At 35.3% G+C, this 14,560-nt stretch overlaps 1 protein-coding gene across 1 annotated transcript; it reads left to right on the top strand.

The window, feature by feature from the left end:
• The first annotated feature begins 129 nt into the window (after positions 1-129).
• nup107 (nucleoporin 107) lies at positions 130-14,321 on the top strand. The gene is made up of 26 exons (XM_073838085.1): positions 130-208; positions 722-807; positions 1,724-1,816; positions 4,287-4,396; positions 4,500-4,629; positions 4,712-4,815; positions 5,531-5,658; positions 5,903-5,951; positions 6,669-6,740; positions 6,833-6,921; positions 7,021-7,213; positions 7,485-7,575; positions 8,819-8,898; positions 9,214-9,273; positions 9,360-9,505; positions 9,598-9,646; positions 9,743-9,812; positions 9,898-10,013; positions 10,145-10,334; positions 10,467-10,579; positions 10,667-10,769; positions 11,726-11,886; positions 11,979-12,104; positions 12,200-12,313; positions 12,409-12,576; positions 14,123-14,321. Exons 1-26 carry the CDS (start codon positions 201-203, stop codon positions 14,228-14,230), a joined length of 2,757 nt encoding a protein of 918 aa, XP_073694186.1. The 5' UTR covers positions 130-200; the 3' UTR covers positions 14,231-14,321.
• The last annotated feature ends 239 nt before the right edge of the window (positions 14,322-14,560 follow it).

The following is a 14,560-nucleotide window of genomic DNA, read 5'->3' as shown; positions in this document are numbered from 1 at the left end:
AACTCCTTCTGTGGCCAGTTGGTGGGAGTAACTGACAGACGGTGGTCATTTTTAAATCGCATGTTCATCCGCGCCAGTAGGAGGCAGTGTAAAATGCAAAATGACATGCACTGCTCAAACGAAGAACGAGCCTCAGAAGTGAAGGCGCAAAATCCGGTGTGTTAGCATCGTTGGCTAGCAGTTGTGAATTAACAGACAACATGGACTTGTAAATATTACGTTTTATTATAATGTTATTGTTGAGTGAATGATATTTGATTAATTTAGCTACTTTATTTGATTCGTGATTTGCTCTAGTTTACGTTATCGTGAGAATGTGTGCACATGGCTGTTGACACTCAGTATAATAACACAGAAGAATAAGTCAAATATAGCTTTTTAATAATCATTTATCAATGAAAATTAAGTCACTTTAGTGTTGTTTTTTTTGTAAATGCAGCATCACAGAACTTAATGTAATGCGAAAGAGTTTTTTAGCTTCGTTTTGACAGTTCGTAGCCAGTTAACTATTAGCAATATTGGCTATTTCATTATATTTTACAAGGAACTTTGAGTTCGTTTAGGTGTGTTAAGTTATTTATTTATGTCCAGTTTGTAAATAAACAGTAGTCAGTCTGAAGAGAGAATCTGTGTTTCTGAATATGTGACATTATTATATGGAGTGCCTAATGTTATGAATGTTATGTTTTTAATGTGATTCTGGTGTTTGTATTTTGTACAGTAACCAGACCTGGTTGAGTCCAGTGGTTCGGGACACTGAGGTGACCCGTGCTGCCCGCAGGAAGAGTTCACACAAAAAAGTGGCATGTATCCTTACCAAAATCAACACCATAGAGAATTTGAAATATAAACTCAACTTTACCTTTATTTACTCTTATTCTATGGCTTCCATAGATTGCTACTTGAAAACTGTCATTTTCTGCCACCAAAAAACAAAACAAAAAACAAATGTCAATACTGTTTGCAAACACCAAATTGGTTTGTTGTTCAGCTCAATGCTTATCCAGTTCAGTAAGTGTTAAAGGAGTAGTTCACTTTCAGAACAAAAATTTACAGATAATGTACTCACCCCCTTGTCATCCAAGATGTTCATGTCTTTCTTTCTTCAGTCGTAAAGAAATGGTGTTTTTTGAGAAAATCATTTCAGGATCTCTCTCCATATAAACTGCAGTTTAAATGAAGCTTCAAAGGGCTCTAAATGATCCCAGCCAAGGAAGAAGGGTCTTATCTAGTGAAACGATAGGTTCTTTTCTAAAAACATTTACAACTTGTATACCTTTTAATCTCAAGTGACTAGACAAGATGAGCATTTGAGGTTAAAAAGTATATAATTTTTTTTTTTTTTTTGAAAATAACCCATCGTTTCGCTAGATAAGACCCTTCTTTCCTTGGCTGTGATCGTTTAGAGCCCTTTGAAGCTGTGTTTTGGAAGTTCAAACTCGGGGGCACCATAGAAGTCCATTATATGGAAAGAAATCCTAAATTTTTTTACTCAAAAAACATAATTTCCTTACGACTGAAGAAAGAAAGATATGACCATCTATCTTGGATGACAAGGGGGTGAGTCCACTATCTGTAAATTTTTGTTTTGAAAGTGAACTACTCCTTTAATGTTGCAAAGGTTAGCAATTATAAGTGCAAGTACGTCATATCTGTGCTGAAACTGTTATATACCTGTAGGAAGGTTTTTTTTTTTTTTTTTTTTCCTTTACTGTGTGTTCAGTCCCACTGGCACAGGATGACAGTCCTGGCACCAGCACTACTCCTGCTAGACCACTACTGCGCCAAACACCTGGATCTCTCCTCAAACAAACTTGTGAGTAAACAGCTTTTACTATTTCATACAGTCTAACCCAGGGGTTTTCAAACCTGTCCTGGAGCCTCCCCTGCCCTGTACATTTTGTATGTCTCCCTTATTAGGCACACCCAATTCAGGTCTTGCAGTCTCTACTAATGAGCTGATGATTTGAATCAGGTGTATTAGATGAGAGAGACAAGCAAAATGTGCAGGGCAGGGGAGGCTCCAGGACAGGTTTGAAAACCCCTGGTCTAACCAATGTAGTCTGATTCAGAAACGACACAAAACTCTAAATGGGACCTTGGACCACAAAACCAGTCTTAAGTCGCTGGGGTATATTTGTAGCAATAGCCAAAAATACATTGTATGGGTCAAAATTATTGATTTTTCTTTTATGCCAAAAATCATTAGGAAATTAAGTAAAGCTCATGTTCCATGAAGATTTTTTGTAAAATGATGAGTAATATGCATTGTTAAGAACTTAATTTGGACAACTTTAAAGGTGATTTTCTCAGTATTTTGATTTTTTTGCACCCTCAGATTCCAGATTTTCAAATAGATGTATCTCGGCCAAATATATTCCTATCATAACAAACCATATATCAATAGAAAGCTTATTTATTGAGCTTTCATATGTATATATCTCAGTTTTGTAAAATTTAACCTTATGACTGGTTTTGTGGTCCAGGGTAACATATATAGTTTTTAAAAACAATTACAGTAGCATAATCAATAAATCTGATGAATCTTTCATGTCTGAAGTCTCTTCTGCTCACCAAGCATGCATTTATTTCATCCAAAATACAGCAAAAGCAGTAATATTGTGAAATATATTTTTACTATTAAAAATAACTACTTTCTATTTGAATATATTTTAAAATGTAATTTATTCCTGTGATCAAAGCTGTATTTTCAGCATTGTTACGTTAGTGTTCAGTGTCACATGAAATCATTTTAGAAATCATTCTAATATGCTGATTTGCTGTTCAATTAACTTTTTTTTTATTATTATTATCACTATTTATTTCTTTTTCTTAGGAATCTTTAAATGGAAAGATATTCAAAAGCTTAGAGTCAGTGTAATGTTTTTTTAAAGAAATTATAGAAATTAGTACTTGTATTTCACAAGAATAAAGACATTTCGTTTTACAGAAGATTTCTATTTCAGATAAATGCTGTTCTTCTGAACTTTCTTTTCTTGATAGAAACCTGCAAAAATTCTACTCTATTATGTTTTTTGAGGAGTGAATCAGAATATTAGAATGATTTCTGAAGGATCATGTGACTGGAGTAATGATGAAAAATTCAGCTGTGAAATCACAGGAATAAACTGTTAATTAAAAAAAAAAAAAAAAAAAATATATATATATATATATATATATATATATATATATATATATATACACTGCTTAATAAAATATATTCAGATAGAAAACAGTTATTTTTAAATAGTAAAAATATTTAAAATTGTTACTGTTTTTGCTGTACTTTGGATTAAATAAATGCAGGCTTGGTGAGCAGAAGACACTTCTTTTAAAAAAACATTAAAATCTTACTGTTCAAAAAAACTTTTGACTGGTAGTGTGAGAAATAAGTCAAATTAAACAAGAAATATTTGCTTAATCTTTTTCAAAATCATCATAATATCATGAGTATTATAAGTTTATTTGACAACTGTCATGTAGTTAAAGAAATTAAAACGTAAATATAACATTTTGTACTGCCGTTTTAAGTCAAATAAATCATTAAACTAATTGAATTCTTTAAGACAGGGGTTTTCAAACTGTGGGTCCTTTAGAAAAGTTTATAGAAAAACAGTAAAAGGCAAATAAACATTTTGACGAATGTCAAAATAAAGTATAAAATTGAACTAAATGTAAAAATAAATAAAAGAATATTTAACACATTTTAAAATGCATGCATAATATTTTTCATAGTATAGATTAAGTCTTTATACATGAAAATCTATAGCTGCCTTTTAAATTTTAGAAGGTGGTGTCCTACTTCAGAATAGGGTCTAAATCCGTTCTATAGGAGCTACCAGTGAAGTAAATGTACACTGTTTGGCCAAAAGCATAAAAAACACCTGCTACCTGGCATTTTTAAAAAGCCTACCTGTTGTCTGCAGCGTTGTTCTTTTCTCAGGCTCAATGATGTGTAACACTGCAAGCTGTCATAGGAGATTTAGTCAGATTTTCATGCTCTTTCAATCGCGTAAATTGTGCATTTACATTTCATCTCCCTTATCTTGAAACCCATGACACACAACAAAAATATCTTCGGTCACGGCGTCCTCCATTCACCGGTTGCTGATGTTTGTAAATGCCACAAATAAAGATTGCGAATGCAACCAGGAAAACAGCCTGAGGGAGAAATTGGTTCTCTAGGAACCACCATGCTGGCTATTTCTTAGAACTATGCAGTGCCAAAGCCCCTTTTGTGAAAAGTGGTGTGTATTGATGTACAATTGTTTTTATATCATGTCCAGTCACCCCAAGAAGTGCCCTCAGGAACCCAGATGTGTCGGCTATCCTCGGTACAGGAGGCAGAACTCCTCGCTTTGTCAACACACCCCGGACCAGAGGCAGTCTGAGCATGGTAAGTGACAAGAATTCATATGAACATCCTTTATTCATCCTATAGCTTGTTTGATCTCAGTGGTAACTGTTTTGCCTTGGGTTTTTGTTTGTTGACACTTCAGAACTTGGATGACAGTGATTGGACAAACAGTCTTTTCCCATCTCCTCTGTCTGGGATGGTGGACACCAGCTTCACTGAGGATGTCAGCATGAGTGCTCTCATGCTAAAGGAAGATGATCCCGGAGAGGCTGGTAAAAATCTTAATCATCACACTTATGAACCACTTATGACCAGTTCACATAATTTACAGTTTCTCTGTTTTTCTCGTCCCAGCTTCTCTCAGTTTGTTTCCTGAATTTCTGCAATCATATTTGCGTCATGCGTCCACAGCTGTGTTTGATCTTTTAGAGGAGTATGAGGCTCTCTGTCAGGATAAGGTAAATGTCAAAATTATGTGATTTAAATTCATAATTTCATTAATTAGTTCACCAAAAAATGAAATTTCCTCATGTCATTCCAAACCCGTAAGACCTTCATTCATCTTAGATATTTAGAAACAGATATTTTTTATGAAATCTATGAGTTTTCTGACCCTGCATAGACAGCAACAAACTACCACGTTCAAGGCCCAGAAAGGTAGTAAGGGCATCGATAAAATAGTCCATGTGACAACTGTGGTTCAGCTGTAATGTTATGAAGCTACAAGATTACTTTTTGTGTGCAAAGAAAGAGTGTGTGACATGGAAGAGAAGAAATTGTTGAATAAAGTTGTTTTTGTTTTCTTTGTGCACAAAAAAAGCTATTCCCATAGCTTCATAACATTATGGGCCTTGAAGGTAGGAGTTAGGTTGCTGTTTATGCAGGGTCAGGAAGCTCTGGGATTTCATTAAAAAATATCTAAGTTTCTAAGTATCTAAGATGAATGAAGGTCTTAGGGGTTTAAAATGACATGAGGGTGAGTAATTGATGATATAATGTATGTTTGGTTGATCTATCCATATTTAAAACATTATTATTTGCAATAAAATGTATAATGTGTTTTTTTTTAGGTAAAACACAAATATTTTGAGTGGTAGCTAAATATAAATGTTGCCATGGCAAGCTGAAAAAAAATCCTCACTGAAATTTGTAATATGCTAACCTGTATTGTAGGTTAGTATTTTGCAGAAAATGGTTCTTCGATCGGCTCCTGGTCAGCAGAAATCCTCCAAGACAGTCAGCATCACCTGGTTGCTGCAGCAAGAGATGGTGACCTGGAGACTCATAACCTCATTGTACAGGTACAACACTTTTGTGACTTAAACTGGCGTTCAAAGGGTTGGCATAAGGTGAAAAAGAAATCAATCATTTTATTCAGCAACGATACATTAATTTCAATAATTGCTTCTATTTCAAATAAATGTTCTTTTCAATTCCTATTAGTCAATAAATCATGAAAAAATGCGTCACAGTTTACTCAAAAATATTGAGAAGCACAGCTGTTAATTAATTGCTTACATATTGTTGTAACTCTTTCAAATACAGAGACAGAGTCCAGACAGTTTTAGAAGAAGACATCATGATGGATATAACTGTAAGTGCATGTGTGTTACACTGTACTGGTCTACATAGGTGGAAAACAAGAATGTCATTGCATTAAATTACAAAATGTCAAACCTTATGATAGCACAAGCACATGATGCAAGCAAATGTTTAAAAGTAGATATACTGTCCAAAATGAACAAATATTTTTTAGAAGGAAAACTGTCACATGCCAGTGCTATTTGGTGATACTTTGTGTATATTGCACATTCATACATTAATGGTGACTTAAAGAGATAGTTCATCCGAAAAATGAAAATTCTATCATTAATTACTCGCCCTCATGTTGTTCCAAACTTGTAAGACCTTTGTTAATCTTTAGAGCACAAATTAAGATCTTTTGGATGAAATCCAAGAGCTTTCTGAACTAGAAAGTTTTCTTTGTGCACAATAAGTATTCTCGTAGCTTCATAAAATTAAAGTTGAATCACTGATGTCACATGGACTATTTTAACGATTTCCCTACCACCTTTCTGGGTCTTGAACATGGTAGTTGCGTTGCTCTCTATGCAGGGTCAGAAAGCTCTCGGATTTCATCAAAAGTATCTTAATTTGTGTTCCAAAGATGATTGAAGGCCTTACGGCTTTGGAACGACGTGAGGGTGAGTAATTAATGACAGAATTTTCACTTTTGGGTGAACTATCCCTTTAAGAATCTGTATTTTTTGGAGCCACTGCATTTGAACTAATGGTTGTGTTTTCTCTGGAGATGCCCACTGAGAGTGAGAAGGCCGTAATGGAGCAGTTCTTCCAGAAGGACAGTATGGTCCGACAGAGCCAGGTACACATGCATCCATTTACACCCATTCTGCATGTGTCTGCATGGAAAAAAACACTTTACTTAGTATCTGGTGTATGTGTGTGTTTATTTAGCTGGTGGTGGATTGGTTGGAGAGTATCGCCAAAGATGACATAGGAGACTTCTCTGATAACATTGAATACTACGCCAAATCTGTGTACTGGTAAGTGATATTACTTCTTATTTATGTAATTGAACATCTCGGATTTCTAAATAAAATTAAATGCAGGTAGATCTTTCATGGTGGACTGTTCATGTGCAGGGAGAACACACTCCACACCCTGAAGCTGAGGAGGAATCAGTCCAGTGGTGGATTCAGCAGGCCGCTGGTCACAGAACTGGATCCAGATGCTCCCATTAGACAGAAGAGGCCACTGGCAGACCTGGACAGAGAGGACGACACACGCCTGCTCAAAAACCTCTTTAACCTCATACGAGCTGGCATGACTGATGAGGTGTGTTTGTGTTTTCTGATGGGGCTTATTATTAGGGATGCGCATTTAGTTAGTAATTCAGAGTATTATAACGCTACAAAACAAGTTTGTGACCAAACCAATCATTTTTCTATCACCGATAAACGTACTTTCAAAAATAATTTTGTATTTGTTATGTAGCTGCAGGTTCTGTGTTGACAAGTCTGAGCATTCTGATCTTTTTCTCCATAAGCAGAGAACTGAATACTGAAAATGTCACTGTGTATATTTGCTTCTGTCTATGTGTGTGTAGGCTCAGAGGCTGTGTAAGCGCTGTGGTCAGGCCTGGCGAGCTGCCACTCTGGAAGGCTGGAAACTGTATCATGACCCCAACATCAACAGAGGTCAACACACACACACACACACACACACACACACACACACACACACACACGCATAATAACCAACATTTTGTTAGAAATTAAAGGGATAGTTCAACCAAAATTGAAAATTCTGTCATTAATTACTCACCCTCATGTCGTTCCAAACCCATAAGACCTTTGTTCACCTTCTGAACACAAATTAAGATATTTTAGATGAAATTCAAGAGCTTTCTGACCCTGCATAGACAGCAAGGCAACTGACACATTCAATGCCCATAAAGGTAGTAAGAATATCATCAAAACAGTCCATGTGGCATCAATTGTTCAGCATTAATTTGATTAAGCTTACGAATGCTTTTTGTGTGCAAAGAAAAAAAAATCTTACAAGACACGTCCCATAAAGTACATGAGGACCTAGTAAAAAACAATCTGTAGGATTTGAGTGGTGTATTTGAAGTGTTCTGAAGAAGACAAGAATGCTTTATATGATGAACAGATTTAATTTAGGGTTTAATTCACATATAAACATTGATTAATACACATGTATAGAACACATCAGAAATGGTAAATATCTATAAAGTGTCTGAGAACCGAGGAGGTTTGTTTGGGTTTAGAATGACAAGATAGGAAATAATTGAAGACAGAATTTAAATTTTTAGGTAAACTGTCCTATAAATTAAACATTTTAAATATGACTATATGTCTCCATGTATGTTATAAATGTAGTGTGATTCATTATTTGCATGGTCTTGAATACCTGTCCTGGAATTTTTTTCTTTTAAATAGTCCTAGTAATATCTGTAATAAATATGGACCTTTTTTTTGTAGTAATCTGTATTGAATTGATAAATTAGTTCTTTATGAGTGCAGTCTCTTCAAAATATTTTTTAAAATCCTATCATCACAATCACCTTAAAAGGATAGTTAAGATAGATAAAAATTCAGTTATTAGTTACTCACCCTCATGTCGTTCCAAACCTGTAAGACCTTTGCTCATCTTAAGAATACAAATGAAGATATTTTAGTTTAATATTTTAATTCTGAGAGCTTTCTGACACTGCATAGACAGCAACGCAACTGTCACGTTCAAGGCCCAGAAAGGATTTTAAAAAAGAAAGGTTCATTTGTGTTTTGAAGATGAACAAAGGTATTGCAAGTTTGGAATGACATGTTTTTTTGGGGGTAAACTACTCCTTTAAATTCACAAGCATTCATTGGTCAGTCAGAGCGAATTCTGTTGTTTTTTGTGTATGTTGGAGTTCAGGAGGTGGAGAGCTTCAGGCAGTGGAGGGAAATCCTCATCGAAGCGTGTGGAAGGTTTGCTGTTGGAGAATGGCAGAGGAGGTTAGAAAAAACTCTATATGTGTGGTCTACAAGAGGGTTGTGTGTCTGGGGAAATTTGAGAGGGAAAAAAAAACTACTAAATGCATTTTAAAGGCAACACTGATGGTAATTTGAATTTAAAAGTCCTTTAGTTTTTTTTTTTTCTTGGTTTGATTTAAGTACATTGCCAATTTTCTTTTGCCATCAATGTCTATTTGTTGTCTTTTGTAATACACTGCTGAAATGTCTATAAACTTAATAAGACACAGCTTCTGTGACTGTCTGAGTCATTTTGTTTGTTATTCTCAGTAAGATTCTGATGTTTTGCTGTTTCAGGAGCAGTTCAACAAATATGAAAGAGCCATCTATGCTGCACTGAGTGGAAACCTTAAACATGTAAATAATCATCTAGCTGTTTTTACACTCGTTCTTTCCTCTAGTTTTTAGTCTTAATTTGATTTGAATGTCCTAATTTCCTGCAGCTGTTACCCGTGTGCGAGTCGTGGGAGGACACAGTGTGGGCGTATTTCCGGGTGATGGTGGACACTCTGGTAGAACAGGAGATCTGTTCTTCTGGCTTGGGCAGTGAAGAACTGGAGGAGCTGCCCAGAGAGTTCCTGGAGACCAAGTATGACTATAAATGCCCTCTAATTTCCATCATATATATTTTCTTCATGTCTTTTTCTAGTGAATGATTATTTCCTTGCTGTGGCTTTTTAGTTGGACGTTGGAGAAAGTTTTTGAAGAACTTCAAGCAACAGAATCCAAAGTAAGAATGAATGAATAAATGAGGTTTCATTTGTAAAAGACTAAATTGATTAAAGTGTTTATTTTTTGATCTTTTACACACGTGTTATGTTGACAGAGGGTTCTGGATGCAACCAAGGAACATTACCATTTGATTCAGAAGTTTGTCATTCTTGGAGATCTTGATGGTACGCTTTGAGACAAAATGTTTGAAGGAATCTCAGTTTAGCTTTTAAAAACAAAAGACGTTTAATGTTTAACTTGTGTTGAAAGGTCTTCTGGAAGAGTTCAGTGATTGGTTGGGAAGAAGTACACCTTTGCCAGCTCATCTGCTGCGGTTCATGTCACATTTAGTGTTGTTTTATCGCAGTTTGGGCATGCAACTCAAGGTAAGTACATTATATGCGTATATTTTTTGGTTGTAGTTTATATTAATCTTCATGTGTCTGGCTTATTGCTTGTACAGACAGATGTACTCAATGTTTGATGTTAATTCACCATTTTGTGATCTATTTGTCAGGAGGATGTGTGTGTAGATGTCTTGAAGGCCTACATCTCCCTGCTAGTAAAGGAAAAGCAGGTGGATCTCATTGCATTTTACGTCAGTCACCTTCCTGCCGACATGGCTGTGTCACAATACGCTCAGTTCCTGGAGGAAGTCACGGAGACTGAGCAGCGCAAACAATGTCTGGAGTTGGCAACACAAGCAGGTGAGGTCAAAGTGTCTAGTATCATAATAGAATAGGGTTTATTTTGCGATAAAGACAAACGGTATATTACATGTTTATTACACTGTTATTACATTTTTATTACACACTTATTACAATTTTTGTGGTTTTTAGGTTTGGAAGTGGCAGCAATCACAAAAACCGTAGTAGAGACCATCAGAGAAAGAGACACAGATGAGTTTGCCCACCATGACCTGACCCCTGCATTGGATACTGTAACTACAGTGGTACATATGAATTGTTAACTGTTAATTTATAAAACTAGATCTAGTTTTTAATAGAATTAACTCAGAACTCTTCATTTATTGACGCAGGAGGATCAGCAGAAGATTGATGTCATTGACTGGCTGGTGTTTGATCCTGCACAGCGAGCTGAAGCCCTTAAACAGAGCAATGCCATCATGAGGAAGTTCTTAGGTGAGGCTTTTGCAGATAAATTATTATATTATGATGCAATTGAGCTGTAATTGATACTTGTATATATTTGGATTTTTGTTAAACAAAAAATGTTTTTAATAAACGCATCTTTAAAAAAAGCAATTGCGATATGCGATTCGAAGGCCTAGTATTACCTAATTTGATTATGCTGGGTCACAAAAAAGAATATGTATATATATATATATATGTATACTTGTTTAAAAATACTGAAAAAAACAGAACTATTGTGAAACATTATTAGTTTAAAATAATGTTTTTCAATTTTAATATATTTTAAAATAGAATTTATTCCTGTGATGCAAAGCTGAATTTTCATCAGCCATTTTTTTTATTCAATTTTTAGTGTCAAATTATCAATTTCAAACATCCTTGTTGAATAAAATACTTAATTTCTTTCAAAAAAGAATAAACAATTACTGACCACAAACTTTTAAATGGTAGTTTATATTGTTACAAAAGATTTTTATTTTAAATAAATGCTGTTCTTTGTAACTTCTTATTTATTAAAGAATCTTGAAAAAAGTATCAAAGGTTCCAACTAAATATTAAGCAGCACAACTGTTTTCAACATTGATAATAAATCAGCATATTAGAATGAGTTCTGAAGGATCACATGACACTGAAGACTGGAGTAATAATGCTGAAAATTCAGCTTGCATCCCAGAAATAAATTACATTTAAAATATATTCACATAGAAAACAGTTAATTTACATTAAAATAATATTTCACAATATTAGTTTTTTTTTCTCGATTTTTTTATCAATTAAATGCAGCTTTGATGAGCATAAGAAACTTCTTTTAAAAAAATCTTATTGATTCCAAACTTTTGAACAACATTATATAGTTTACTCCTAGGTCTTTGTTAGGTCAGTTAGGTTAGATTAGCAACATTTGCATTTGTTTATTCAAATCTAATGTTTCTCATTTGTTGTAGCATCTAAGAAGCACGACGCTGCTAAGATGGTCTTCGCCAAAGTGCCGGAAGATTCCATGCGAGAAATCTACCGCCAATGGGAGGAGCAGGGCATGGACACACCCCTTCCTGCCGAGGAGGAAAATGCTATTCGTGAGCACCTGTGCATTCGTGCCTATCTGGTGAGGAGCTGTATCTTTGTGCAACGCTGTAATGAATGTAGTTACAGAGAGATGATTTTACTGTGAACCACTTTGTTTTTGCCACCCTGCAGGAAGCTCACGAAGCATTTAATGAGTGGTTCAAGCACATGAACTGTCCTCCGGTGAAACCCACAGCACCTGCTCAAGCAAAGTTTACAGAGAAAGTGGCCCATGAGATGAAAGAAGCAGAGTACAAGGTCAGAACAGACAGTCCACACAGTGCCAACTACTACTCTGTAGTGAACACTTCTAGCTTTTATCTTTAACGGCTTGTCTTTGTCACTTCCTCCAGATAGAGTACGAGAACTGGCAGGGGCGTCTGGGAGCATTGACAGAGGATGTGAAGGAGAGGATTTATAATGTGCTGCTGTTTGTAGATGGAGGCTGGATGGTGGATGTCAGAGAGGTGAATTGTTTCTCTATTCATTTACAGGTTTGGCGAACACCACATAATATATATAGAATATATTTTGGATTCATGGTGTGTGTGTGTTTTGGCAGGACGCTGAGGAAGACTCTGAACGTGCTCATCAGATGACTCTGCTGCGGCGTTTGTGTCTGCCCATGATGTCATTCCTTCTGTTAACCGTACTGCAGCGCACTGAACGCCACCAGGAGAGTCTGCGTCTGGCTGACATCATCGCATCTGACCAACACAAACTATACGAGGTGTGATGTTTAAAGAATGATTGTAAATGTTGACATGAATATCACATGTCAGGAAGACAATATTGACTCAGTTTGCATGAGATCTTTTCTCAGAACATACAGTTGAGGTCAAAAGTTTACATACACCTTGCAGAATCTGCAAAATGTTCTTTTACCAAAATAAAGGGATCATGCAAAATGCATGTTATTTTTAATTTAGTACTGACCTGAGTAAGATATTTCACATAAAAGATGTTTACATACAGTCCACAAGAGAAAATAATAATTGAATTTATAAAAATGACCCTGTTCAAAAGTTTACATACGCTTGATTCTTAATACTGTGTTGTTATCTGAATGATCCACTGCTGTGTTATTTTGTTTAGTATTGTTTGTTCATGAGTCTCTTGTTTGTCTTGAACAGTTGAACTGTCCACTGTTCAAGTCCCACAAATTCTTTGGGTTTTCAGCATTTTTGTGCAATTGAACCCTTTCCAACAATGACTGTATGATTTCGAGATCCATCTTTCACACTGAGGACAACTGAGGGACTCATATGCAACTATTACAGAAGGTTCAAACGATCACTGATGCTTTAGAACAGGGATCATCAAATCTGGACCTCGAGATCCATTTTCCTGCAGAGTTTAGCTCTTACCCTAATCAAACACACCTGAGCATGCTAATCAAGGTCTTCGGGATCATTAGAGAATAACAGGTAGGTGAGTGTGATCAGGGTTGGAGCTAAACTCTGCAGCGCATTGGACCTCCAGGGTAAGATTTGGGGAAGCCTGCTTCAGAAGGAAACAATGTATTAAGTTGTAAATGTAAAACTTTTTTTAATTTGAAGATCAGGGTAATTTTATAATTTTTTTTATTCTGGGAAACATATAAGTATCTTTTGTAGCTTCTGAAAGGCAGAACTAAATGAAAAAAATATGATATTTAGGCAGAATAAGAAAAATGTTTAAAAAGTCGAAAGTTTACACCCCTTTATGCATTGTTTTTCCTTCTGGAGCATGAGTGAGTGTTTGAACCTTCTGTAATAGTTGCATGAGTCCCTCAGTTGTCCTCAGTGTGAAAAGATGGATCTCAAAAGCATCCAGTCATTGTTGGAAAGTGTTCAAATACACAAAAATGCCGAAAAACCAAAGAATTTGTGGGACCTGAAAGATTTTTCTGAAGAACAACGAGCAGTCTAACTGTTCAGGGCAAACACGGGACTGAAGAACAACTATCACTAAGCAAAAAAACACAGCTGTGGATCATTCAGGCAACAACACATTACTAATCAAGAGTATGTAAACTTTTGAACAGAGTCATTTTTATAAATTCAACTATTTTTTTCTATTGTGGGCTATATGTAAACATTTCATGTGAAATATCTTCAGGTACTAAATAAAAAATAACCTGCATTTTGTATGAACCCTCTTATTTTGGTAAAACAAATAACATTTTGCAGATTCCGCAAGGTGTATGTATTCAACCTCAACTGTAAGTGCTCATGTTAAATATGCCTGCTGTCTTGTTTTAAAATTCATTAATCTGACCTGTTTTTATGTGTCAGGTTTTCTCTAAAGAGGAGCTGCAGAACTTTCTCCAGAAGATGAGGGAATCCTCTCTACTCCTGCTGGATAAAGGTCTGGATCCACTTGGATATGAGATTCAGCATTAGACACTTATTGTTTATCATGCTGTTTATGTCCTCAGAAAAAAGTAAGCGCTTTGTAATTTTGTATTTGAATAAAGATGAGTTTTGAATTTGGTGAATTGTTTAAATGGAGAGGATTTTTATTTTTTTATCATCTTTAGGAGTAATGCATTTTTTTCCATTTTTTTGTTCAGTCACCCATATTAAATACAATACCAGACAAATGTCTTCAATTTAATTTTAGGTGGTATTTATAATAGTTTTAACACAAACGGTATCAAATGAAGCAATAATTGTATATATCATCCACTTACGTTTTTCCTCCTAAACAGTATATAAACAAAAACAATACAA

The sequence above is a fragment of the Garra rufa genome, chromosome 4, assembly GCF_049309525.1.
Source record: "Garra rufa chromosome 4, GarRuf1.0, whole genome shotgun sequence".
Lineage (NCBI taxonomy): Eukaryota > Metazoa > Chordata > Actinopteri > Cypriniformes > Cyprinidae > Garra > Garra rufa.
The sequence above is the reverse complement of the archived record's forward strand: the minus strand, read 5'-3'. Positions and strand labels throughout refer to the sequence as shown.

Coding starts and splice junctions, on each gene's coding strand:
- nup107 (XM_073838085.1), top strand. Junction 9,274..9,359: donor TGAGTGGAAACCTTAAACAT/GTAAATAATCAT, acceptor AATTTCCTGCAG/CTGTTACCCGTGTGCGAGTC. Junction 10,335..10,466: donor GGAGTTGGCAACACAAGCAG/GTGAGGTCAAAG, acceptor TGTGGTTTTTAG/GTTTGGAAGTGGCAGCAATC.